The sequence below is a fragment of the Falco peregrinus genome, chromosome 7 (genome assembly GCF_023634155.1).
Source record: "Falco peregrinus isolate bFalPer1 chromosome 7, bFalPer1.pri, whole genome shotgun sequence".
NCBI classification, from domain to species: Eukaryota; Metazoa; Chordata; class Aves; order Falconiformes; family Falconidae; genus Falco; species Falco peregrinus.
In genome coordinates, this window is record NC_073727.1 from 85,421,066 (window position 1) to 85,448,779 (window position 27,714).

Here is a 27,714-nt window from a genome sequence, read left to right on the forward strand (position 1 = left end):
AGTACATGGAAGATACAGCACTCCAAAAGCTAACCAGAATTTTTTTCTCCAGATGTCAGTTAATAGTGGTAGAAGACATGGACCCACACTGTGGACACAGGACTTAAAGGAGCAGGTGGGGCCACCAGCGAGTTTGATTTACCAAATCTGCGTCACCCCACGCCGAACCCCAAATGAGTTGCTTATTTCTTTAAGGCATTGGCAGGTTTTCCCCCCAGGCTGCATATGCCAAACCGCAGCTAAAAGCTTACCACTTAACCACGGAAAGAAAATCTTGAAAGCGATTCATGAGTCTACACCGAAAACACTACAGCTATAATTAAATCAACTCTTAAAGCAGCATAACTCTTTTTAGGGCTGAAATTGCACTCCTTACTTTAAGCATCGTTGGAGAAAGAGGAGGAGAGAGTTTGAGTGGAACCCTTAAAACATCTTCATGTGAAGGTTTGGAAACTCCTTTCAACGTACTAAACATTCACCAAGGCTTCCTGCGAGCGCTGGAGTTTGTCCTTTCACTGCTGGCTGAATTCTCATCCCGCCTGACCTCCAGCAGCCGGCTGAGGGCCCGTCCCCAACCCGGCAGCAGCTGTGCTGTGGGGAAGGGCGGCAGCGGGGCTGCAGGCGGGCGCAGCCCGGCGCCCGCAGAGCCCTGAGGGGCAGCGCGCAACAGCCGCGGCGCCGCCCGCCCGACGCGCCCCTGCGGCCCCGGAGCACCTGCGGCCCCGCGCCCGGCGGGCAGCCCCGGGGCACCTGCGCCCCCGCGCCCGTGCTGCGGGCGGGTCACGGCCGGGGCTCCCCGAGGCGGCCTGCGCCCGTTCCCCGCGGTTCGCCCGCCCCCCACCGCGCCACTCCCCGTCCCTCCTCCCCTCCCGCAGCCGCCCCCCTCTCCCGGTCCCGCGGAGCGGCGCGGAGCCCCCGCGGCATGGCGGGGCGGGCGGCCGCGGTGCGGCTGTGCGCGGCGGCGGCGGTGCTGTGCGCGGCGGCGGCGGAGCTGCGGCTGACCCTGCTGCACACCAACGACGTGCACGGGCGGGTGGAGGCGCAGGGCGCGGGGACGCGGAGCTGCGCGGGCGCGGAGGGGACGGCGGGCTGCTTCGGCGGCGTGGCGCGCCGTGCGGCGCGGGTGGCGGCGGCGAGGGCCGGGCACCGCAACGTGCTGCTGCTGGACGCCGGGGACCAGTACCAGGGCACGGTGTGGTTCTCCCGCTTCAGGGGCCGGGAGGCGGTCCACTTCATGAACCTCCTGCGCTACGATGCCATGGTAAAGCGGGCCGGGGGAGGCGGCGAGCGGCGCGGGGGGGGGCTGCCGCCCCCTGGGTGCTGGGTCTGTGCCCCCCTTTCCTCCCCTGCCGCCGTTTCTTGCGTTGCCGCTCTCTTGAGTGTGCAGCGTTGCACGGGGAAGGCTGTAGGACGCGCTAAAACCGTGGCCGGAGGCGGCCGGGAGGTAAGCGAGGAGAAGAGAAGCAACGTGCTTGGCGAGGGGGACCCGGCCGGGTGAAGTCGTGAGCTGGCAGCCCCGTGGGCAGCCAGAAACCGGGAGCTGATGCCAAGGCTGCACCCAAGGAAAACCAGCGATGCAGGGGCAGAGCTCCCCTTGGCGGGGCGGGCAGGGGGCTGGACGGGCTCTGTTGGAAGACGGTCAGCAGAGGCATGGAAGCCAGCCTGGCAAAGCCGGGTGAGGAGCCTGGCCTGCGATAGAGGGATTAGCCCTGGCTGAGGCTCACGGCTTGCCCCGCTGGCTTCGGTCCAGCGGCAAGGGACAGATGGCACATGTTGGTAGTGCTGTTTTGAAGGGTGAGGATTTTTGGTTTTCATCAGTCCCATCCTGGTCGTGTCCAGTCCCACCAGAGCTGTGATCATGATGCGGTTTGGGGGGCTCTGTGTGTGTGGCACAGGGACTGTAACAACACCTTTGTGAGGGAGCTCGTTGAGACAGTGCCAGTCCTACACCTTTACTCTGTACTCTGTCTCCTTTGGTTGTCCAAGTTCTCAGAGGGAGGTAGAAGAATTTGAGAATGAGATTGGGGAATGTCATTCCATGTTCTTAAATCTTTTGTCTCAGGGCAATAGCCTATTAATATATAAAGAATTATCATGGCTTGTTTTGCTTGCATACAACCCCAGAAAGGTGAGAGAGATTAGTTATGTCTGAGATTGACTGTGTACTTATTTCATCCCAATTCACATCTTGAGAGGAAAACCTTCTGTGCATCTCACATCCTCTGTCTTCATCTTCTTTGCTTTCTCTGGAAAGATGGCCCTTTCCCAGGTAGCAGTGGCTTCACCCGTTTCTTCCCTCTGCCTCAGAACAGCTATGGAAGGCAAAGGGATGCTCCAGTGCGCTCTCCTAAGCTAAACACACTTCATACTACACATACAGGTCTATGAAGGATACTGCTCCCTGTGCACGTGGCCTAATGAACGGTTTCCTAATTGCAAACCTAACATTAACAAGGTTTTTCCTCCCAGTGGTGATGGGCAGGAGTGTGTGCATTCAGGTCTCATCCTGACTGAGAGCTGGGGGAGCACTTTGGGCTTCTGCAATGCAGAAATCGCTGGATTTAGTTTTTCTTACCTTTCTTCCAAAAACTTGCTGCTGACTGTTGTTTTCTGGCTTGCGTTTCCTGGTTTGACTGGTTCATGGGGAGGGTGGGAGCTTGTAGAGTTCCTGATCATATCACAAGAAGAAATTCTTTCAGGCAGCATCAGCAGCATTGAACTAATGCTCAGTTTTAGAAACATGTTATGTAGGAAGCATCTGCTGAATATTTAGGAGATCCAGTGAGCTTTTGCATTAGAATAAGATTAAAAAATCAATTCCACACCATACTGGATAGCCAGAGCCTTGCACTGGAGGCTAATGCCTTAGGTGAATTAGTCAACCACTTGCTGTCTGTGGAAGTCCTGCATATTATAGTTTGAATAGTCAGTGGATAGAAAGGGACAGGATAGACTTGAGAAGCTACAGACACTTCAGCGCCTTTCCTCTGCTACCAGAGAGCCTGAGAACAGATGCTGAGTGTTGGGCAGTGCTGCAGCATCCTTTTTGGTTCTTCTGTCAGTGGACCATGCAGTGGGGGTGATGGCGGGGGAGGGGGGGGGGGGGGGGAGCACAGGGAGCAAGAGCCACCACGCTGCAGAAGGGTGAGCTAGTGTTTCTTTAAGCTAAATTTGGGAAGTCACATCCCTAACTGAAGGGGTTAGGATTACTCAAGTGGTTAGAAGTGTGATACAGGAGTAGGATTACAAACAGGATAGAAGAGGGAACATGAATTACAGAAGGTGTTACAGCATGGGGCAGGAGCCATAGGAGGATTTAGGGCAGCCTGCCAGCAGTAGAGGTTTGTTCTACGAATGGGACAGGTTTCCTTTTTTTAGGTTTGCCCTTTTCTCATTTATGCGCGTTATCACCTGAAGCCTATTTTCTCCTGTTTAGCTAGGTATTGCCTTCCAAATTTTCTTGGTGCTAGCCTTGCTTTTTGGTGTAATGAAAACCGATATCCAAATTAAGTACTGCAAAGGCAGCAGTTAGAGGGATGATGGAAGTCTTCTAGTTTTACTTACAAGTTGCATCCTTCTGCTAATTTGTATCCTGATTTTGAAATATTTTTAGCCTAGTTTCTTGTGAAAAGGATGATTATATGATCTTATGCTGTGTGTCTGAATATTTGTGTTTATTCCTCCTTGTGACTTACACTTAATGTTGGCCGATGGATTCAGCTTTGGTGAAGGGACGTTGCACAGGTACAGAGTCCTAGAAGCTCTGGGCATAAGGGTAGTTAGGTACAGGAACCCAAAATGGCCCACATCTTCCTCCCCAGAGGAGAAGCTGCATCAAAAATTAAACTCTATTATTAACCACAAGTGACTTCTCATGAATGACTTTACCCACACCATGGGAAAAGTTTTGCTCAAAGCTTGTATCCTAATGGACATGAAATAGTCCAAATGCAAGATACAAGTCAAAAGAAAAATTTCTTAAGTGGTTCTTTTTGCAAGTTTTATTTGCAACCTTTTTGGGGGATGTTTAATTGTATATTTAGGAGGAACAGAAGGCATATGCATCAGGCAAAAGGAAATAGCTTGTTACCATTCTGAGACACTCTGCCAGTCTGTGGATATCTTTTCAGAACATCAGTCAGCATCAGAATGAATTTCCTTAAAGTGTTATTCTTTATTGTTATTTATTTTTTTACAGCAAATTAGATTGCAGTTAGAATACAGTTAGAAATGGAATATAGTTGGAGTGCATTGTACCTTCCCAAGTCAGGATTTTCTTAAAGATAGTTCTTGGTTCTTTTGGAAAAGTGCCCCAGCGGTGTGCAAACAACTTGGCTCCTTCCCCAGTGCTGAGTAGTGTTCTCACTAGCATCAATGAGAGAAGTTGGTTGCCAATGCAAGTTAATGCCAATATCCTGATTTTGCCAGGGGGCCATTGGCTGCCTGCCTATGGGGATCAGAGGAGTCAGGAGCCTTTGTCTCCCTCCCCAAAAGAAAGATGTTGCCAATCAGTTGGTTGAAATACTGAGCTTCTGTGCCTGTAGTGGCTTCAAGGTCCTGCTTGGGCTGGAACGTGATCAGGGTTAATATAATCTGTTAGAGGAATAAAAGTCGGAACAAACGCATAGGAGTTGTTTATCTAAGGAGAGCAGAGAGATACATAAGTCTTTTTAGATGATGAATGTGACTTTCCCCACTTGATCTTCAGAATGATATGAGCACGCTTTTGTCTGCGAGAGTCGGCCCATTGGCTTCAGCACCCCTTTCATGCTTTGCTCCAGCTGCCACCTGAAAACTTGTACCAAGTTACCATGTACCGAGTTAAGACTATTACCGTGTTTCTATAGCTATATCTTTTCCTTCACTAACACCTAAATATGCTGCAAGGTTCTTGCCTATATTGTACTTTCGCAGGGTTGCTGCCTAGGGAGGTTTTTCTGGCTGTCAGCAAACCTGCAGGCACAGGCATGTGGTGACTTAAGCTGAGCGTGAAAAAGGGGTGGGTAGGAGGAAGTTCCATGGTCCTTTAGGGTAAGTCGATTTTTGTCTGCTTAGTCAGCCTAGAACAACTAAACATTCTCATCTTGTTGGAGTTACCTTGCTAATAAACTCTCATTTTGTGTGACGGTCTTAGCACTTTACAGTGTTCTGCACACCGCTACTGTGGATTGTCTATGGCGATTAGCTGATAAACACTGGACCTTCTACTAGGTCACAATATTGATAATGGCTCAAAAATGGTATTTCTTGTTACATATTAAAGCACACAGGAACTCTTACTAGATGTGAACTAAATGTGTTTAAAAAACCTGTAGTCCAAGCACAGGCTCTTAAAATTCATGTTTTATGCAAAGATAACAAATACTGTCTTTGACATTTAACGTTTTCTTCAGTATTTTTTTAAAAAAGTGTTTTCTGTACACAAAATACATGTTTTCCTTTGTGGTTACTGCAAATCCTCTTTCTTGCAGTTACTGCAAATCCTCTTTCTTGCAGTTACAGGATGAACCCAGTGGATTTTAATCTGGTATATGATTACAAACACTTGTTAGGTTTTAGATTTTGACTGTTCACATCTGTGTTGATGTAAGAGTCTGAAAAGCAAAAAGCTAAACCTAATAAACCCCAACCATTTCTGTGTTCATGAGAAACAATGTGCTGTTTTAGACAAGATAGGGTTTTCTCCCCTAGAACATAGACTTTGGTTTTTCAGACATACTCTCGTGAAGGATATATAAGGTATTTAGACTGAATACTGGAGGAAGGGTCTTATATTTTCTTCTTGCTTTTTACAGGCTTTGGGAAACCATGAGTTTGATGGAGGTGTGAGCGGATTATTAGATCCTCTTCTTAAAAATGCTAATTTTACAATCCTGAGTGCAAACATTAAGGGGAAAACCCCACTAGGAAATGAAATGATGAAATATGTTAAACCTTTTAAAATAATACGTTTTGACTCAGAATCGGTAGGAATTGTTGGATACACTACAAAGGAAACTTCTTTTCTTTCACAGCCAGGTATGTTTTCTTTCTTATATAAGTTTATATCCTTTGTTACTATTTTATTACTTGCCCACTTGTTTGAATCCAAAGATGAATGTTTGCACCTGAAAAGTAAGGAGTTTGTTGTTTTATCAGTATTTACTTGTATTATTCAACTTTGTAACTGCCTGATTTTTAAACTGGAAAAGGCTTGTCAACATTAAAAGCGGTTTTCGTAGAGACCTGAGTTACTTAGGATCACTGAACTATCTAAGAATATAAGAACGTCAGTGAGATTGCAGGAGAGCTGGGGAGTAGCTTTGGGGGTTTTATTGTTGTTTGGGTTTTAAATTTTGTATTATTTTATATTTTATTGTCATTTATCCATTTAAACAAATGTTAGAACATCAATACAGCTTGTCTCTAGAGTGAAATGTGTTCAAACCAAGACATTTCTGTGTGTGTTGAAATGTTGCTCTTGGATGCCTGCATGCTCAAGCCTTAGTAAAAGCAAGGAAAGCTTCATATGTGTTTTTCAAGCAGAAGTTGCCCAAGATGTTTTTAGCCTCTCAGATATTTCCAGAAATTAGACTACACAAGGAACAGCCATTCAACTTTTACCACAATTGCTTCATTCATGAGTAAAATTAGAGTTGATGAGGAAAAAGACTTCTCAATTTCTGACTGTTTTTTGGAACATTTAAGGGTTTGGGTTTGTTGAGGGTTTGGTTTTTAGTAAAATAAAATGGTCTACTGGAATGAAAAACACGTTTAAATCAGGTGAAGGAGGTCTGAGTCACTGCCTCACCGGTGAAAGTTCAGCCCCCCTCTGACAAAATCAGACTTTCTTCCCTGGTTTTTGCAGTAGGGATGCACTAAGCACCGGTGTAATACTTTTTCCACAATGAAAAAAACCTTCATATTATTACTTCCTTTTCCATGGCTTAGTAATAAAGAAGTAATGCGTAGTTCTCTTGAGAAAAAGAATATTCAATACTTTGAGGAAGTATTAGAATATAAAACTGTTCCTTCTGTGCTTTTTAATTCTTATGCTGTATGTTTAAACTATCAGGAAGTGGACGTCTGAGGTCAGAATAGACTTCTGTATCTCACTTCTATTTTACGGTTACGTGTTTTTAGAGTCCTTTTTTCTCCCCCAGTGAGAAACCAAATTTATCTGTATTTTGTGTAGGCAATAGAATTTCATCTGTGTTTGAGGGCATGAGGGTAGATATCACTTGACACCACGCTAAGTTTGAAAAATTGACAGACAACCAATATTGTTCATCATTAAGGGTTAATAAAATAATCTCTGCTCTTATTCCGAACAGCCATGTTGGAGTGGTGAGGCCGTCAAATTAACTTTCTTTCAAATAAGTATACTAGAAGAGAATCCAGATAGTGTTGAAATGATTCTCGGAAATGTTTAAATACATTTCCAATAACATCTAGACATCGTACTGAATGCCTCCGTATGCTGAGACATTATAACAGATGTTATAACCACAACTAGAAAAACAGCATTAAAAGGGAAGGCTTATTAGCTCCGTAGATGGACCTGAAGCAGCCCTAAGCTAAGTATATCCCACAGTGTAATTGAGCAGCAAGCAGGGAGAATGCTAACAACAACGTTCATAGGGATCAGAGTTTTTATAATTTCTCACTTTTCCTTCTCAGTGTGTAGAGGAACATTTGGAAGCTTTGAAAATGTGAATTCAGGATATGATGTTAATACAACTCAGTGACTATATATCCCCCATGACCTAGCAGTCCTTCAGACTGATAAAATCATGGCAGAGGTGGGTCAGTGGCTAAATAGTTATCAACCTAATTCCTTAATTTAGTGAATAAGTTACATTCCAAACTTTAAGTTCAGCATCTTCCTTATCTCCATACACTTCTTCCAGATGATTCAGTTTTCTCAGACTCAGCAGCAATTCAATTGCTTTGGCATGCTGTACACACTTAGAGCATTCTCAAGGCAAATAGGAAGCTTGAAAATGCTGAGATGTGAATTCCTACGTAACTTCTTGTGGAAGTCTTTTTTGAGTGTGATTTCTTCTGTTGTTAATTCTCAGGAACTTCCACAGAATCATGAAATTACAACTTGTACTTTTCATAGTCTGCTTAAAACAGCTACCAACGTACTTGAACAGAGTATAAAGTCCTTGAATCTCAGTGTTTGTGTTGTGAAGGAAGTTAATCTCTGCTGAAGGTCCTGTTAATGTTACTGTTTGGAAACTGTAGGACTGGGAAACTCTTAGCGCAATTTATAGATTACAGCCAATTGGCAGTTTTTCTCAAGTTCCCCTGTTTTGCTGTATACAACTATCTCAGCAAAATGCTTTTCCACATCCTGCAAGAATTGTTCATAACTTGGCACATAGAGTTGTCTGTGTATTTGCTTTGCACTGATAATACCAAGACCAGCTTTCTAGTATTTGATGGTAGCAGCTCACTTGCTTTAGTTCTGCAACGATGTTTTAAACCCCATGAAATAGTTGATGTCTTTATTCGTCCTGAGAGATGCTACGTACACATTTGGTGCTATGAAATAATACATCTCATTTAGTCCGCTGTCTTTTTGTATTAAGTGGAAACCCAAAGCTACTTACTCTGTAACCCTACAGGCAGCAAAATATTTACTAAAACTACCAACTTGGCAGAGTTTTCTAAAAAGGAATTTTAATTTCCATTTATTCCACTCTATTCTGGCTAGCTTGCATAATATTTTTAATATGGAGCCATTTCTTTTTCCTTGTTCATTTATAGCACAGTTTGGATGTTTTATCTGAAACACTACCCCATCTAAAAAGAGAAGAGGATGTCATGTCAGTTTAACGCCTTGAAAGAGGTGAAAAAAAAGAGACATGAGCAATAACTAACACTTAAATAGACACTTTATTTCAATTCAGATTGTTTTGAAAAATGTGCAGATGAGTGCTAAGCAGTATGTTGCTTTTTTTCTGGTTTCGTAGAGAAATGAGCGCTGCATGATTTCGCTTACAGTTTCCCACTGTATAACTTTTGAATCTGGTGGCCCATTTCCACTCAGTTAAATCAAGCGCTCAGATGACTGGGATGCAAAGCTGTGTGAGATGCCACGGCTAGGTCGCAGAGAGGGGGTGCGAGAAGCCCCTGCAGCCCGCAAGCAGGAATCCCTTTCTGAGGGCGAGGTGGGCAGCAGGCAGTGGCTGGGTGGCTGGGTTGGCGGTGCCCTGCCGTAACCGTCCTGGGGGAGAGATGGATTTACTGGCACAGGACAGGCTTTGTTTTTTCCCCTCCTTATGAAAGTAGGCTTGTTTTAATGAGGGGGAACAGAGCTGGTGCTGGTGGGGAGGGTTTGGTTATCGTGGGCCACCTGGCTGCATGCCATGGGAGAAGTTAGCCTGCGGGCAACTGCGGGCTAGCACAGCTCGTCGGTGGCTCGCTCTTGCTCTTTGTTTAGAGAGCTGAGCCCTCTTTACAGAACTGGTCCCCACACCGTGGTGTGCATGGCTGTCGTAGCTGGTCCGTGGGTGGTGAGATGAGCACGCGAGAGGCCTGCAGTGAAGGAGCGTTCCTCAGATTTCCTCTTTAGCCACTAGTTCTGGCCAGGCCCAGATTCTGTCAAGCACAAGGATGTATAAAGAGGGGTGGGCTGCGGCCGGTGGCTTCCTTCAGCCTGGAGAAGGAAGGCTAAGGGGGAACACTAAGTGCAGTCTGCCATTGTCTTAAGGGGGTTTATAGAGAACAGAGGGACAGACTCTTCCCGGAGGGGCACAGAGAAAGGACAAGAAACAATGGGCTCAAGCAGTACCACAGGAAATTATGGTGGGACATAAGGAAAAAATTTGCCACGGTAAGAGTGGTTAAGCCACGAAACAGGTTGCCCAGAGAGGTTGTGGAATTTCGCCTTGCTTGGACAAGAGCCTGAGCGTCCTCATCTGGCTTGGAGTTCCTGCTCTGAGCAGGTTTTGGGCTAGATGGCCCCTGGTGGTCCCTTCCAACCTCAATTAACTTATGATTCTTTGATTCTAAGAAGAGGTCCACGGGAAGAAAATGTGGGGATGCGCTGCACAATTCACTCCACAATGTGCATAACAGAGATTCCCTCTGGCAGTAACTGAACTATTCAATGGGCGTGGTGGTGAACCAGTTTATGTAACCCTCTTTTATCTCTTCCATTGTAGCAGCTTCCTCTTTATTTCCTGAAACGTTTTGCACTGGATTGTGGATTCGTTTCGCTTCTCCCTTTGTTATGAAATAATGTAAATCTTTTGACTCAAAAGGCGTATTTCAAAATGGCTTGATCAAAAAACTCTGCAGGAAGGAGAGGTAGAGCAGGGGATTGGTAGAAATGTTACTTGGTTGTCTTCACCGGAAACTTTTGGATTACAATTTGTTGACTTGTTTGTAAACTCTATTCTCAAAACTTTGACAAAGAAATTAGCCTTTTACATAGGAAGTCCTTTTGTGCAACCCAAAACACTGTGCCCAGGATAAAAGTACATGTTTGTCTAGTGCTGTTGTAACTATTTGTCATGTTAGTAGAGTTTCAGCAGGCACAGAAACCGGGCAGAAAAGTGGTGAGTTTCCCAACATTGTGGTCTGGAAAAGGTTTCTCTTTTCCAGACTTTCTGTTCTTTATGTTCTTATTTCAGCGTGGTAGCTCAGTTGTGTACTGTGCTGTATCGGTGTTACTGAGAGTGGGTCACATTAGGTGAGATAATATGTGCAAAAAGGCAATTTAGAGTTTAGTGTAGGACTTTGAAGAAACTGCTGTTTAAAGCAGGGTGGGTGGGTGTGTGTGCTGTAGTGGGAAGGGAAAGAACAAAATGAGTGTGGAGTAAGAGAGAGATTAAACTCAGGAGAAGATAGAAGATCTCAAAAATATTATTTGAGAAAAAAACAACTTTTTAGTACAATACAAATGTTTATACTCACATATATTTAGTTTCCCTTCTTTAGTTAAATAATAAAAGCCATTTAATTTGATCCCACAATTGGTGTCACTAGAATTTTTTTATGGAGTTACAACTTGTTTACTATAGGCAGATACATACAGCTCAGTCCAGGAATGTTGTATTAGTCTAAGCACACAGGTGCTCCTGAGAGACTGGAGAAAATCAAATTTGATCAGGAGCTTGAACCAACTACAGGCCTTTGAAAGCTACTGACATTTAAAGTTCCACTAATTATACAAAATAGTATGTGATATAAATTCTTTTTTTAAAAACTAGTAATTAAGGTACTTTGTAAATACATTCATGTTTGTTTTTTGTTTGTTTTTTTTAAAGGGGATGATGTAATCTTTGAAGATGAAATTGAATCACTGCAAGTACAAGTGAATGAACTCACTGCTATGGGAGTGAACAAAATAATTGCACTAGGACATTCTGGGTTTACTGTGGACAAAGATATTGCCCAGAAAGTGAAAGGAGTGGATGTTGTAATTGGAGGACATACAAACACATTTCTCTATACAGGTATTTTACTTCTTGCTAAAATGTTGCTTCTAAAGCAAAGCTGAAACTCTTTCTTTTTAAACTGAGAGAAGTTCCACAAATATATTTTACTGCTGGCTGTACCGGGCAAGATTCATAGCTAGTACCTATCTATAACTTCCATAAGAAACTAAATTAAAACAGTCCGTGAGCAAGAAGTGCCCTGACTCGCTGAGAGGTTCCATAATGCTGTGGATCTTTGAGGTGACCTATACAAAGTGGGACAGAGGAGCAAAGATGGTAATACTGGTAAATTACTGCCAAACATGTTTTACCTGTTTCAAGTGCACACATGCAAAGGAGTAAATGAGATGTTTACATTTAAACTTGTGTGTGACTTAACCAAAAAAATCAATCATATAAGAATTCAGAAGTAATACTGACGTTGATTTTCTGTAGAATCTGATTCTGTATTCATAGGTCTCCATAAGCTTTGCCATTAAAAATCTTTTCCCAAGTTTTCACTTCGGACTTTATTATTTTCCCTAGAGGTAGACATCATTGCAGAGATAAACATTGTTGATCTGATTTCTTACGCAGCAATGCTACTTTAGGAAAAAAACCTGCCATCAGCAGCTTCTCCAGTGCTGCTGCCTTCCGTATGTTGATTTATAAGGACACAAGTAGAAGAAAGGCTGATGGGTGAGGTTTTTTTAAACCATCAAAGATAGATCATTAAATTTAGCAGAAACTTCATTAACTGGTGGAGACTGTAACAGGAGCTTTCTGTAATTTTCAGCAAAATTTCCCTTGTGCCCTAGTCACAGCAATAGCACCATGTACCCTAGGAACTCAACCACTTAAAGGTTTTGCACTGTCCATTTCATCCTCTCCTCTCTCTGCTCATCTTCTCCCACTTTCTCATGCTTTTTTTTTTTTTGGTCTTATCTGGGCTCTTCACCTTTTACTATCCCACTTGTTAAAGAGAAACAGTTGCATGCTACAGTTATACATTGAACAGCTGGGGATATGTCTTGAATTTGGCCTCAGGGAATAACTTTGATCACTAAGCTGGAACATTGACATGCCTACCTACAAGTCAAGAGGCTGCACTTCAGCATAGGGGTGCAGCAGAGGAGTGGCCAAACTGGAACAGACAACAGGACTGACCATCCCAATTTTTTGTCTCCGAGAGTCACCAAGGGGGAGCTGTGAGAGAGCAGTGGACAGGTCTGTGGACGTGCTGTATTCAGATCTGCTGCAGCCTCCCACCACCTTGCAGTTCAGGGACTTCCCAAGCCAGAAGTGGTGTCTTGGTATTTTCTTGCCCCCACTGGAACTTCTCTTCCCTGAACTTGCCCCATCTCCTCTTGACTGCCTTCAGCCTTCACAACAGCCAGTGGCAGGGTGTTCCACCACTGACCTGAACATCCTGCTGAGATGAGAGACCAAAAAACCTGGGTCTTTTGTCCTTGTGCTGCCTGCTGCCCACTGGTGGCATTTTTTAGCAACTTTATTGAATTATTTCTGAGATGGGAAAATCAAGGATGCGCGCAGTATTCAACGTGTGCATTCATCATGGGTTATCCAGACTCTTTTGCACAGGTCAGTGCCTGTAGACACTTTGTGCCTTGAGGTGGTAGTCAAAATGCTCTATTGGGTGTGGTCCAAAGAGGTGCCACTCTTCCTAACTTGCAAGCATGATCTGAAGTGCTCCAGGAGTTGAGATACCCGAGTTCACAACTTGTCTAGATCTGTAGGAGTTCACGTGCACATCTCTTGTCATCCCAGAGAGTACCCAGCTCTCAGACTAGACTAGGTCTAGCTGTTCCATCTTTCCCCATTTGAAGATGTACAAGATTCACAAGGCAAGACGGAGCACACAGGATGGGACTGCAGTCCTTGGGTTAAAGTCCTCAGCAGGTTCTGGTCCATTTTTCAAGGGATGCACTGTTTTGATAAAACAAGTCTGTTTGGTTTGTTTTTTTTTTTAACACTGGACAGTTGAGAAAAATAAAAAAATAAGAAGAAATATCTGGGGGAGATAACATCCAAAAATATGTATCCACTTATTTAGTCAAAATATGTTTTGTGACAGAATGTGGTCCGAGTCTATAATTTTTATTCCAATTGCTGAGAAGCACTTGCTGCTCTGCCCAGGAGCACCATGAGTGCGTTTGTGAACTGTTCCTTTCCGAGCCAAAGCTGTCAGCCAACATTCACAATGAAATAGCCACATCTATGGAGGTGATTTGACTGCAGAGTAAACCATCTAATTTTAAGTGTCTGCGTGTGTTTCTATGTGTTCGTTAGGCCTATAAATTCTCATTTAAACAAAGAGATGTAATCAATAACTGGCAGCAGAATCTGGGAAAATGTTTCAACTTGGTTTGCATGGGTTAGTACCAACTTACCAGCTGAATCTCTGGCTGTCATGGAAGTCGAGAGACATACTCCCATGCAGACACCTCTGCAGAGATATCTTGATCTAAGGGCCTAACCTTGGACTAATCCAACCTATCTGTCTCTAAGACGTTTGCAAATCTCCAGTTTATACACAGATCATGCAGCAAATGTCTTGACTTGTTCAAGTGTGCTTTGGGTTTGTAGAAGTGATTCAAACAGTAATGGTAGTTTTAGGGTAGAGTATTTTAATCACTGTTTTTCATCAGAAGGGATGTTCTGGCAACACAGTGTATTAGCTAAAACAAGGAAACAGGAAAGTATTATACATTCTTCAGTTACCCGGTATGAATTTGTACATTTGTAATGGAACAGCATCTTGCACTTTGACTGAGATGTATGCATGAGTTTTGTGTGCATAAATCCTGCAGGATTCTCGTTGGCTGCAGGATTTCGTAAATTCTTCTGAAAATAAATATTGAATAGTGCAGAGGTACCAACAAGAAACCGACTCTGTCAGCCAGGCTGAAAGTAGAAAAACTAGTTCTCCGGTAAATTTGGTTCAGCTTGTAGTTTGTTACAGCCGTTCTCCCTGGAGGAGGATCAGAGATAAATATGAATCATACTTGAGTTCTAGGAGGAACATTTGTCATGCCGCTTATTGCAGGATTTCGTATTACATAAACAACTGTAAATGGAGGGAAACGGGTTGTTCTGTGAGCAGTGGAGTGAAAATCCTGCTTTCCTCTGGATCCGTGTCCTCTGCGGCTGCCCTCCCGTGCCCCTGCCCCGCTGGCACCCAGCCATCACTGGCACAGGGGTGGGAAGTGCCGCCGGCTGTGGGACAGGAGCGAGCAGTCGGCTCTGAGGGGGCTCTGCAGTGGGGCCGGCCATGCAGCCCATGACGCCTTTCAGAGCTGGTGCTGGAATAGAAATATTGATAGGAGTAACAGGGGGGAGCCAAACTGCTCCGATAATATTGTCAAGGAGACAGGGAGAAGGCTGGTACCCTTGTGACAAGAGCTGGGCTGTGCACTTTGCTGCTTTCCTCCCCTGAGTGGTTTCTAAATCCTGCGGTAGCCTATACCGATTAAGACGAGATCTCTTTCTTTTTCTGTAAATGCCTTGCTTTAATCTTCCAAGTGTTGCATCTAGTCACCCTTCAGACTTTGCAGGTTAATGAGTTTTAAATCCATGACCACATAACTCTAATGGTAATGAAGTTTGCTTTTGCAGAGGGTTTACAGCCTGTCTGAAATTTTGGAGGCTAAGTTTGATGTAGTTGATAAAACAATCAGTTGGGTAGATGCACCGATTCATGGAACTGGTTCTTGGCATTCTGACTGCAGATTATCAATAAAAATGGTTTAGACTTTTTCTTATCAAGAAGTTCTTTGTATGTCTTACTAACATTCTCATTTTCTATCCAATGCAGAATAATGTAGCATGAAGGCTTAACAATAAACTTTTCAGCCAGACGCTGGTATGTGTGCGTTACTGAGAGGTTTGGATTGCAGTAATTGGAATGAAAAGTTCCTTTGTTGCTATTGTGACATGATGTCACGGACTAGTGTGCTGTCACAACTTAAAAAACACTGTGGCAGTTATTAGAGCCCATGCCTGAAAACAGCGTTGTCTGTTACAAAATAACATAACTGAACAATCAAATGTGTGCTTGTCATCCAATACGTTCATTGTTGTTTCTGCTTCGTACCCTCTTTGGATTTTTTTCTGAGGCTGAGAAACGTCTGATGTGGCGTTTTAGTAATTCCTTGAAGGTCACATGAGCTGAAGACCTGCTTTACACGCGTGTTTTGTGCAGGCACCCCACCCTCTACTGAACAGCCAGCTGGCCCGTATCCATTCATGGTTGACTCAGATGATGGGAGAAAGGTGCCAGTTGTACAAGCTTATGCTTATGGAAAGTACCTTGGTTACCTAAATGTTACATTTGACGAGAAAGGAAACGTAGTTGAAGCGGTTGGAAACCCCGTTCTGCTGGACAGCAGTGTTCCTGAAGGTACGTGGGCTAGATTTTTGAATTTGCCTGCAGCACTCTACTACGAGTGTTACTACGTTAAATACACAGTACAACGTGGAAGGAGAACTGGGATTTCTTCCTGAGCTTGCTGTCCCCTCGGTGTAGGGTTCAGGCTGTGTCACAGTCGTACCCGTTTGCCTTTGTTTCTCTTTCTGAACAGTGGCCTTTGAATATACACAAATTTAGTGTATGTTTTTTATAGGAACTCTGGTGATGCGCTACCTCACCATTTAGCAGAGCCCGTTTCAGCTAGTCCTGTAATTATGATTTAAAACGTTTTGAGGACTAATTTACACTGTTTTGCCAGAGGTTGGGTTCTTCAGAGCAGAGTTTAGGGCAACATAGGAAAGTGGAAATGTTCCACAAAAAAAATTGAATACGCTGGCAATGTGCAGATCCAATATAGAAACCCACGACTTCTTGTTTTCAGTGCTGAGTGTTCAGTGTTTCAGCTCTGAAACATTTCAAGAACTGGGAGGAGGAGAGGCTCTCTGTTGTTTTCTGTTCATAACTATTCAAACTCTTTTACCTGCTTTTTGTCAGCTCTGTAATTACCTGGAGCTGGTTCTTTAGTCTTTGTTTCTTGTCCAGTGTTTGCTGTATGAAGCTCTGAGCTTTTATCAGACTTTCTAGGTTCTACCAGAGTTTTTATAAAATCAATCCTTTAAAAATTATTTGTTTAGAGATATTCTTATCTACTGTGTTATTCTCTATGTTATTCTCAGTGATCTGTTAATGTAATGAGACGATGTAAAGAGACTTTGCATTCTCTCTCTGATGTCAATAAAGGTTCTGTTAATGTAATGAGATGATGTAAAGAGACTTTGCATTCTCTCTCTGATGTCAGTAAAAGTTCAGTAAAAATTCAGATACGTAGGTGCTCTTGTTCTATAAATGTTGCCATTGCTGACAGTTCTGTGGCAAATTGCTTAAAACTAATCGCTGATATAAAACAGTTGTGGCATTATCTGTCTGTATATACAATCTCTGTATGTGGGTTTTTTTCTGAAAGAACTAGATTTGTACCTGGCAGATAGATATGCACAGAGGATTAATTTCTATAAAGTTTTTATTCCTTAACATTGATATTTGAGCTAGTATGCCTTTTAGCACTACCTTAAAGGGGAGGAAGCTATAAATAGGAAAAAAAAAAGATATGCTGTCAAATAAAGACCAAGCTCATTTGTATATTAAAAATTCTCTCACCTATCAAGGTAGGTGCTAGAAACCCCATCAATCAGAGGTTAGAGCTGGACTGGGCAAAAATATTTTTACCTGTTACAGAGGAGATAACCTTGCTGTGGCACAGGGATGGCTTGCTCACATGACTGTTGTGTCCTACCTGCTTCCTTTCCAGGCTTTTTTTAAAGTGAGTGTAGATATTGTGTTGCTTGAAGAGCCTTTAGGGAAAGTGTAACTTTTTAGGATTATGAAGAGCCAGGTTTTTTTCCCTAAGCTCTGTATTCATTGAAGTGTCACTAATGTGAGATATGTACGATGCTTATTTTACACTTTTATACTGCTTTATAGATGAGCACATTAAAGAAGAAGTGGAAAAATGGAGGAAAAACCTTGGGAACTATTCTCAAGAAATTGGAAAAACTAGTGTTTACCTGAACGGTACAAGCCAAGCATGCCGTTTCCAAGAATGTAACATGGGAAATTTGCTCTGTGATGCTGTGGTAAGATGTTGCTACTACAGGTGGCAATCACGTCTGAGTGTTACTCCAGAGCTATTAGATAAACGCTCCCCAGCTCCACACTGTCAGCACGTGGGCTCTGTGTCGCTTTCCAACACCGTAACATCTAGCGTGTCCCTAGAAAGATCTGGCAGAAGCAGGGCTGTAAGTGAATCTTGCTGTATACAGTAAGGAGCAGTTTACTCTTTGTGTATATCCTCATATGGAGAACGGCTTGTTCACAGCTGGCTCTGAGGCTGCAGTTTCAAGAGACATAGCAGTCTGATCTAAGAGCCCGTTCCTCAAGGGAGGAGGAGAGCCTGGCTTCCCTCCCCCTCCCCTGTCCTGCTACCAGCCCCCTGCTCACAGCACTTACACTCGCTGGGCTCTGCGGTCACTGCTTTTTAACGCACTAGCCCAGGAAAAAAAAAAAAAACCAACAAAAACCGTGGGTAGTTTTCTGCAAAGTTACTCATACGAATTGTCCCCCTTGAAGAGCCCAAAAGGTGCCAGCTGAAGCAAAGGAGGGGGAAAGGCCACACACACAGCCAGGCACAGAAGAGCTAAAAGCCCCCAGCACCCCGAGCCAGATGGAGCCACTGGCCCCTGCTGCGTCCTGACAGTATCGCTGGGCTTTAACAGTCATGTAACACCAGAAAGTCTCTTTATGAGAAGTCACTTCCAGTTTTTAAACTAGCTGGGTTTGATTGTTTTACTGTCCCGCAGCAGCACTGTTTCCTTTCGGTGCTCCAGGGAAAAACGTTGCTAATGTGGCCGTTTCCAGAAAATTAGCATTGCCATAAATGTCCAGCAGCATTGCCACAAAGTCAGGAGCCAATTAATAAGAATGAATTTTCATTTAGATATGTCCCCAAAGCTGTTTATCCAGTCCATGTGATCTCTTTTATTGTAATCCTTAAAATAGTTCATAGTTCATGGTATAATTTGCAAATTTGATTTGGGAATTCTGCATACAGTTCTACTAAAATTGCAGCACCTTGCTTTTTCTTCGTGCTAGAATCGGTTATATTTTTAGTTGACAAACGTGATCAAATGCTTTGGCAATTTTCAGCCTTAAAGAAAGTAACTCCATACTCTTTCAGGTGTCTGTAGTTTTTCTTGCTGTACATTTTGTCTTGGGAGGTCATATTCTACTTTAGTTAAACTGGTGTTTCTAGACAACCATCTGCAGTCACCAGTGGACACACAGATTACCCTTCATGTTCTTTGCCTCACCAGTTCTACACTTGCTTTCCTCTCACCTGCCGTGCATTCAGGGGCATCAAGGTGAAAAACAGCCTGTTCCACGGGCTTTAGTATTTAGAGTTGTCCTGGGAAATGTAGAGACTGAGAAATTTAGAAGATTGATTGAGTGGTTGTACTGGGTCGAAACAGAGGTCCACTTAGTTCAGTGATGCTTCTCCAACAGTAGCCCAGAATCTCAGAATAGAAGGTTGACAGACCCAGATGGCATTTTACAAAGGACTTTAAAGGAACTCAAATGTGAAAAGGCTGTGACGTTGCTAACAGTACTGTGTGAGCCCTTGCTTTAAACTGCCTCCGCTCAGAACTGGAGACTTGCAATCCCTTTGTTGATTATGAGTTACAAACTGCAGAATATCTCACGGATCTGGCCATAGAGAGTAACTTTGAAGTTGATGTCAAAGAACATACAAAACCTTTTTTGTCTCTTTTCAGTCTCAGGTTGTATTGGATGTAAATTTCCAGAGCCTAGACTAAGTGAAGATTAAAAATCAGTTTAAACATTTTCCTTTGGTAGCTTTATGAGAACGTCAGACGTCCGGGTAAAAAGTCGTGGAACCATGTTTCAATGTGCATCCTGAATGGAGGTGGGGTACGGTCACCCATTGATGAAGAGAGCACTAACGGTATGTAAAATTACAAGCTCGATGACAGCTTTATCTGGAAGGGAGAATCAAGTTACCAAGCAAGTGTGAATACAGTGTTAGGTATGAGATTGTTTTGATGGGATTTGCGTAGTGTTTGGAAGCGATTTCAAACTTTCTCAAGTGGTTATCCATCATTACAGCACAACTGCCCTCAGGCTGACATTAATAAAATTTACTAGCATTGTTTGCACACAATGCTTTTTATAATTTCCTTCTGTCCTTGGAAAAAAGCGGATATTCTTCACCACCTACTGTAGAGTGTCATCCGGTGTGGCCACTGGGAGCCTTCTGTTGTCTGCTGTAGAATAAGTAAATTCTGGGGTTTTTCTGAATGCTAAGGTTTTACAGTTTTTATTTTCCCGTTGTCACATAAACGAAACCTGAAATCAAACACCTTTTTCTGTTTAGCTAAATCTTTGTGTAGGACTATGTAAGTAAATCTTAAAGCGATTGGAAAAATTGCTTGACTTAGTAAGAATAGCTGTGTTTCTTCTTCATCTTAGGTTGGTGGTTTGTGATCTCTTCCGCTAGAGTTACTTGAATAGCAATACCTGCAGTTACATCACACTCGGATTTATTGGTGTTGATACTTGATAAAGATGCAGGTTCTTCGATTGGGACAATGTGTGTGATTCTCACCTCTAGTGGCCCTCGTTTTCTTAAATTGTATTTGCCACGTTCCTTGTCAAAAATGTACTGTTAAACAATCCTAAAATAATTTTGTAAACTTAGAAAGAAAGAAGTAAATAAAGTCTCATTCCCCCAGGTAGCATTACTGTGGAAGATTTGCTTTCTGTTTTGCCATTTGGAGGTCGTTTCGATTTGGTAAGAGTAAAAGGCTCCACTCTGAAAGAAGCTTTTGAGCACAGTGTGCACAGATACGGAAGAGGGAGCGGAGAGCTGCTGCAGGTTGGAGGTATGTTTTCTTCTTTCCTCGTCTCGGTTTTCCAAACCAGCCATCCCTTCTGCTGGCCTTGTTTGTGTCACTCCTGGAAGCCTCTGTAAGAATGGAAATCAAGTCGGCCTTACACCTTAGCCCCGTGCCTCGCACATGCCAGCTAACTAATGCTGTGTATCGTGTGTACGTTTAATTGAGCTGCTGCAGCACGCCGGCCATCGCTGTTCCCTTCCGCACAGACAGCATTCCCAGTTGTTTCAGTAACCTGTAACGGCAGCAGTTTAACACTTCACTTAGCTACAGGAAGATGTAATTGAGTGTAGCTGTAACACAGTAACAGCTACAACAAACTCTGGGTTTTGCTTCTTCACTGCCACTCTACCTGAAATCCCGGACGGGATGCCTCTGCCAGTTATTGCCAAATGTCAGCTTATCAGAATCTTTTTGTGCGATTGTCTGATGATTGCTGACGGTTCTAGGGGTAGTCCAAGTGGGCTATGGAATTGCTTTAGTGAATTTCTAAATAATGTAGGGATGAACAGTTAATATTAAAAAAACCTATGCATTTCTTGAATTGCAGCTTCCCATATGTTTATCCAGACGTGTACTTAGCTACAGTCATGTTTATTCCTGGTCTCTCTGTGATGCAGTGCAGGTTTTATTGTTTATTTAGCGGAAAAACTAAACTTCAGGGGCGGGGGCTGATGGATTTCCCCCCCTTCCTGCCTCTCCCCCCGCGTAGCCTGGCGATGGGGGCACTACCCCGTGCAATCTAGGATCCCCGCAGGCCAAGGACACAACCCGTGTCTCACCAGTAAGTTAACCGTGCTCTTAGGAACCGCTAAGGTAAAGCAGGAGCAGCCCCTCTGCTTGCTGCCTTCTCGCAGAACCAGAAGGTAACCAGGGGCCTGGACAGGGTTCAGGAGAGAAGATCCAGGGCAGGAAGAGGGGCAGGGCTGGCAGAGCCTCTCTGCTCTGGATGAGCTGAAGTGCCTCCTGATCAGCAAATCCGTGGCAGTGCTGTTCTAGGGGCCCAGGCGTCCCCAGGCCTGGAAACCGCAACTTCCAGCCCTGCCCTGGCTTGCTTTTTTCGGGACAGTACCTATTATCCGTAATAGCTGCTAAGTTAGGGTGGCTGGCTGGCTTTAAAAGAAGTCATTTCAGGCGACAAGCCAGGGGAATGAAAAAATGTATGACTACAGAAATAAGGGAAGGTATTTTTGTCTTGCAGTATCCTAATCCCATGACTAGTCATTTCCTTCTGTGGAACAGTGACGAGAACAGTCAGATAAGTAACTGAGGCGGGGCAGTGCTTCGGTAATTCTCTAATCTCATGAATTTTCTTGCCATAAAAGTTCAGTAGTGTGCAAGAAAAATGGGGTGTTAACTGGTATAATTCAGAATGATACAACCTCTCAGTCACAGAAGCTAATGTAAAGAATCAGCTGAAGATGGTGGAGGACGGTGCTTCTAGCCCTGTGTGTTCCATAGACGGAGTGGCATTCAAACGTGTATTTTTGTAGGCATCCATGTGGTCTACGATCTCTCCAGAGCCCCAGGAAGCAGAGTTATGAACTTAGAAGTGCTTTGCACCGCCTGCCGCGTCCCAGCCTATGTCCCCCTCCAGATGGATGAAATATACAATGTGACTCTTCCATCCTATATGTTATTTGGAGGAGATGGCTACCATATGCTGAAAGACAAAAATCTGGGGTACACTAAAGGTAAGTATGGGCACCAACAGGGTAGCAGACAAACAATTCCCAGAAGTTAAAAGATCTTTTTGTAGTACAAGTCTCAGGCTTGTTGCTTTTACTGTAGAGATTAAATTTGCTTCTAATCTGACTGCTCTGGATTGCTAGTTTTGGTCGTAGCCAGCAACTATATTCTTCTTCAGTTAAATCGCAAAAACTTCAAAGAGAAACTGAGCCGTACCAATTTAGCACTGCTTAGAGAGCAGTTCTGAGGTCATGATAAATCAGAAAAGAAGCAAAAAAACGCACGGTGGAGAGTTCGTATCATGTGTCCTACCTTGCACTTGTACTCCTTACTAAACAATGCATCAAAAAGAAAGGTGCTATTTTATTTAGACCTTATTTTTCCACTGTATAGAGAGAGGTATTTGTGAAGATAGAATCGTTACCTCTGCTACTAAAGGACATGCAGCTCAGGCAAGCAACACAGAGGGCGAGGGGAAAGTTGCTGACTTGCTCTGCGGCAACGAGCCTGCCCCTCTGCAAGCCGTGGGACTCTCGCAAGTTGTGCAGGCAGCAGCATGCTGGAGAGGTGGAGAGGAGGCGTTTTGTAATGCTGGCTTAAGATCCTCTGAAGTTGCACGCAAACGGTTAGAAATGCAGCATTCATACAATTGACACACATCTTTAGGCCAAAGGGAAACTTGGAAAAAATTTCGAGATTACATTTTGTTATTTCTGAAAACAGAAAAAGGATGTAGTGCTGTATTTAAAAAAAAAAAAAATATCTTCTAGGAACATATCTACATTTTGCAGAACTTCGATTTCCTATGTTCTGCTTCTGGATGGTAAAAGAGTTCTTTTATCAAAAAAAGAATTCCCCTATGGACCTTTGTTACAGACTGGTTTTGTGGTTCTACAGAGTATTTCAATTTAAAGTTGAGTCTTACAGGTAGGACTGGTGTTTTTACATCAAATTCAGCCTACAGCTTGTACATTTGGGAAGGCTGTAGTTTTCATTAAATAGCGGTGTGTGCAGAAACAAATTCACATAGAGAGAAATCATTAGGAATAACAGAAGAAAACAACTTGAAAGGTTCTGGTAAAGGCTCCCAGTAGAGCAGAGGGGCAAAACAATAATTACTTTTAAGGTGGAAGTGTTGTACTTCAGGGTTGTAAGAGCTTGGATCTTGCAATTACAAAGAGCTTGCGACATGGTTGCCAGCAGGGACCGAGGAGGGTGTGTCTGACTGCAGAAAATCCGCGTCATACTTTTGTGTGCACACACTAGAAATAATTCTTTAAAAAAAAAAGTAAACCTAAATTTGAAAAGGTGTAAGCGATAGCTTTGCCACATCTATAACAAACAAACAAACAGGTGGGAGACAGTCTACCTAAATCTGACTGGAAGTGTTATCAGTCAGTTACTTATTGGAACAGATGCAAAACAACAAAGCCAGACAATGCAAAGAGTATTCTTGTCTGGGTAAAATGTGAGTTGCAACCAAAAATTCTGGTTACAAACCACCACAGATACTTTACCCATGCACAAGAAAACTCTCCACACCCCTGCGCTGTCTTGATGGGTACCGATTCAGCATGGAAGCCATAGAAAACACTTCAAGACTTGAGCTAAAACTGCAATTTTAGACAGGTTCTTAAATTTTGATTAAGAGCAAAGCTGCTGCAGAGAACATGTTTGTGGGGTTTTTTTTTGTTGGTTTTTTTTTTTTTTTTTGTCTGTTTAGGTGAACCTGATATTGAGGTTGTTTCCCGTTACCTTCAGAGAATGAAGAGAGTTTACCCAGCAGTTGAAGGTCGAATAAAGTTTTCTTCTGGAAGTCTTATTGAAGCAAGCCTTACCCTGATTTCTGTATTGATCACTGTAATATTCTTGCATACTTGATTTTTGGTCACTGTGTGTTTGTTTGGATGGAGGCAGGAGGAGAGATGATGCTGATGAAGGGAAAAGAGAAAAGTTCTCTTTTCTACACCTGAAAATGAACAAGTGTGTAGGTTTCTGCATGTCAGCAGTAAGCAGCACAAGCCATTGTCTTTGAAGAGTCTTTAAGATACAAGAAAATACACAGCGCAAGCTCCGCATTAAGAGTCATTGAAGCACACTGTGCAGAATGAGTTGACAGAATTCGTGACTTCTCTTAGTCTGAAGCAGCAGGTACCCACAGGGCAGTTCCAGGTTTCAAGAAGCAAAGTTTCCAGTGAATACTAATGCTCCATCGTAAAACCACCACACTCACCCAAATGGGGTATTTTTAACTTGTAAAATTCTTTTACCCGCTTTAGATATTGAGTTGATTCCAGTAATGTAAAGCTTCTAGAAATGGATTTATTATAGGTGTATATACCTTTCTTTGATTTCTGCTCAGCGTTAAAGCTTTCAGTCTAATAATTCTGCTTCGCTTCCAGTCATATTTATCATACCTGCACCAGTGCCTGAAAGACCTGGATTAACCTCAGTGTCGTTCAAAGTATGAAGTCTGTTTACATGCAATTATTTTTTTTCCCATTTGGCTTTTGAAGATGCAACATCTCACTTATTAATGGAAAACATAAAGGATGTGATGAAAGCTTAGTTTTATTTTGATCATTTATAACAAATTGAATATATACAATTCAATTTGAATATATTCAAATTGAATATATACAATTGGGGACTGTATCTAGAGTGAGAACACAATCTATGACTGCGTTTCATATAAATATGCTCACTTTTAAACCTTTTTCCGAAGACCAAAGCACAGGACTCCTGCCCATTACCCTATTTGTGACGTTCAGAGGGAATGCTGGATACATGCAGCGACTCCTGCAGCGCTGTGGCATCCTTTGGAAGTAGTCCAGCAATGGGGCTTTTTGCAGCATAACCTGGCTTTGTGACACTTGTGATCATAACTCAAAAGCCCGTCCCTGCTATGGAAAGACCGTGTTTAAAAAATACACAGTTGTAAGAGGCTAATGAGTATAAAATCAGAACACATTAAATGCTAAGTGTACATTTCTGTACAATTTATCGAGAAGTGATGGCTTATAAATGAGTGCAAACGATTTTTTTTCTACAATTGTTCACATTTGTAATTTCAACATCAATGTGTTTCCGTATTGTTTACTGCTGTATTAAACTGCCTATCGGTGTTTTGAATAAACCAGCTTTGTTTTTCTGGAAAGCGTACTATACTTCTTCAGACCAAAGCTACTCACCTCTTAAATTCACTGCACCTGCAGATTTCAAGGAGGAGGTGCATTAAGATAAACACTCAGTATGTTTAAATTTCAAGACCCCATTATTTTCCACATAAATTCAAGGGTTGTGCCTGAAAAGATCTGGGCTACGCAGCGGCATTAGGTAAGTTGTGTTAGAACGGGGAGACAAACACCAACTGACCTTGACACACTACTAGTTACAACACGGCATCGATTGATTTGTCACTACCAGTCCCTAAAGTTGTTAATTTACAGAGTGGTCTTCCTCCAATCAATGTAATACCAGTAACGAAGAGTGCGCTTACAGGCCAAGCTGCACCTGCACACCAGTTTTGAAGAGGTAACAAATCCTTTGGCATACCCAGAAAGAAATAACACTTCAGCCTTCTTTTGACAAACAGAAGGAAAAGGTCTGCAGAAATAATACAGATAATGCAAGCTGTATTGACAACACTAATACTGCATTAGGTTGTTCGTAAAAAAGGAGTGGGTGTTGTCTGAAAAGAAAAATTAAAATAGCCCTGTATTGTTCTGCAAGTAAAACTTGTTAAAAATGCAAGCACGGAAGTCCCTTTCGAAGTCTCATAAAAAGGCTAGGGCAACAAATTAAGATTTACAGGAAAAATCTCCCATGCATTTTTTTATACTAATACATTTTTAGAGAAGGCTATGAACACTCACATCTTCTTTTCTAAGCCTGTAAAGAAAGCATGTCAGAAAAAACCCGACAGAACCTAGGAAAAAAGCAGAAAAATAAAGCCTATGGTAAAAGTCTAACTTTTTTGACCACTTTTCACACCCATTATTATTTTAAGAGTCCTTTAGATCTGAAGGTCAGCTATTAAATAAACTAAATCACACATGTGGTCTTCCACGCTCACAGGAAGCGCAAAAGCCAAAGATAGTTCTGAGACTTATTTGTATGCAATAGATTCAATCGTGTAATTTTGTTTCAAAAAAATTAGTAAGATTTGTCGAGACAGTTAAAAATACCTCCATGGGACCATTGTGCAACTTCTTCCAAACAATTTTTCTACATAACCTTTAAGGAAGACAACAGTAATTGCTCTTTTAGCAAAGCATATATTGGCTGATCTCCCAGATGTCTTATTTTATGTCATCCTGTAATTTCACATGCGGAGATTTTGGGGAAATTAACTTGACTTTTACTGATAACAGCTAAAACAAATTTTAAATAAAAAGTACAGATACATTATTTACTTGTAATTGGTATTAAATTTTAATGTCTTTATTGCATAAAGATTTTTTTAGAACTTAATTTTTATGTTATTTACAAGAAAATATACAATGCAAGGCTAAAACGTCACATGTCCATTACAATAGTGCACAGCAGATGTCTCTGCTGGGTGTCCAGCAAGGTCCCTGCATTCACATCCAGCACGACACAGAGCTGGCCTCCTTCGGACCCTGTCAAACAGTTACAGACAAAAAAAAAAATATTACTTGCTATGTTTGAAAACACGTATTTACATAGAAATGACTGAACTGAGCTGTAATGATGAATGGTATTTGGAAACATCCACTTGAAACCAGACTTAGGAGAAAATAAGGCTACCGCTTTCAGGTTTTTAATACCATTTCTCAAAATAGGTCTTTTCTCCTTCCTCTGGGAGTTCTCATCTCCCCATTCCTAATGACTAAACACAGTTTTCTTAACACAGCGGTTTTCTGATCTGGAAATGGCACTCACATGGTATTTTTTTCATCTGGACTTCTTTCCTCCCTCTCCTGGGAACGCTTCTCCTCCCTCAGCTGTCCCTTTTCCTTGCGTCCCGTCTGACAGACTTCCAAGGGACTGGCTGTACTTCATATCAAAGGCAAAGCTCAGAATAGGAGCTTTTCAGCTCTTACCCTCAGAACGTGTTCCCTTATGCACGCTGCCATCAAACACAGCATCCATCAAGCGATCCAGCACCGGTACGTGTAGCAGGACATGCCCCCAGGACAGCCCACCTCGAGAAGGGAGGGCAGCGGAGCGACACCCTGCGCACCAACACTTCCCCATTTCTCCCATCGCTGCTTCCCTGCCGAAGGAGCGGTGCTGAAACCAAAACTTCCACGATGCTCAGTGTTCCCTTTAAATGCTGACTAACCTAAGTATGTTTCTGTTCTTCGCCGTAACTACATTTTGGTGTCAAGCAACTCAAAAAGGACCCGTCTCTGCTGAACAGAGGGGACAATCTGGAGCGATTTCCCCTTCCCCCTCCCCCAGCACAACTGGTGACTGACAACCCGTCATTACTTTTAAACTGCCCCACTACCACTGCTGGGAGGAAACAATTCCCTTCCCAAGTGGCTTCACAGTCAGTTGGCAGTGATTTGGAGAGGGAAAAAAAAATTTTTTTCAGGGTTCCAGGTGAAAACCACTGCCCTTCCCCCACACCCTCTCCACCTTGCATCTCCCTTCTCACGGCGATCCCCCCGCAGCTGCCTCGCTCAGG

At 43.0% G+C, this 27,714-nt stretch overlaps 2 protein-coding genes across 7 annotated transcripts in view; one reads left to right on the forward strand and one right to left on the reverse strand.

The window, feature by feature from the left end:
- On the forward strand, nucleotides 1-26,722 carry NT5E (5'-nucleotidase ecto). Of its 2 annotated transcripts, none has more exons than XM_055809821.1 (9): nucleotides 1-115; nucleotides 5,796-6,018; nucleotides 11,262-11,450; nucleotides 15,634-15,831; nucleotides 17,383-17,534; nucleotides 19,312-19,420; nucleotides 20,208-20,357; nucleotides 21,863-22,063; nucleotides 23,782-26,722. In XM_055809821.1, the coding sequence occupies exons 1-9, from the start codon at nucleotides 53-55 to the stop codon at nucleotides 23,937-23,939; spliced, it is 1,443 nt and encodes a 480-aa protein (XP_055665796.1). In that variant the 5' UTR covers nucleotides 1-52; the 3' UTR covers nucleotides 23,940-26,722. The 2 variants fall into 2 exon arrangements, with proteins under 2 accessions (XP_055665796.1, XP_005237000.3); XM_005236943.4 differs by lacking the exon at nucleotides 1-115 and adding an exon at nucleotides 176-1,261.
- Nucleotides 26,012-27,714, reverse strand: part of SNX14 (sorting nexin 14) — a 64,774-nt gene continuing 63,071 nt past the window's right edge. For all 5 annotated transcript variants that reach the window (XM_055809815.1, XM_055809814.1, XM_055809812.1 and 2 more), the window contains one exon: nucleotides 26,012-26,680. In XM_055809815.1, coding sequence (XP_055665790.1) covers nucleotides 26,642-26,680 — 39 coding nt within the window. In that variant the 3' untranslated portion in view covers nucleotides 26,012-26,641. The remainder of the gene's footprint in view (nucleotides 26,681-27,714) is intronic.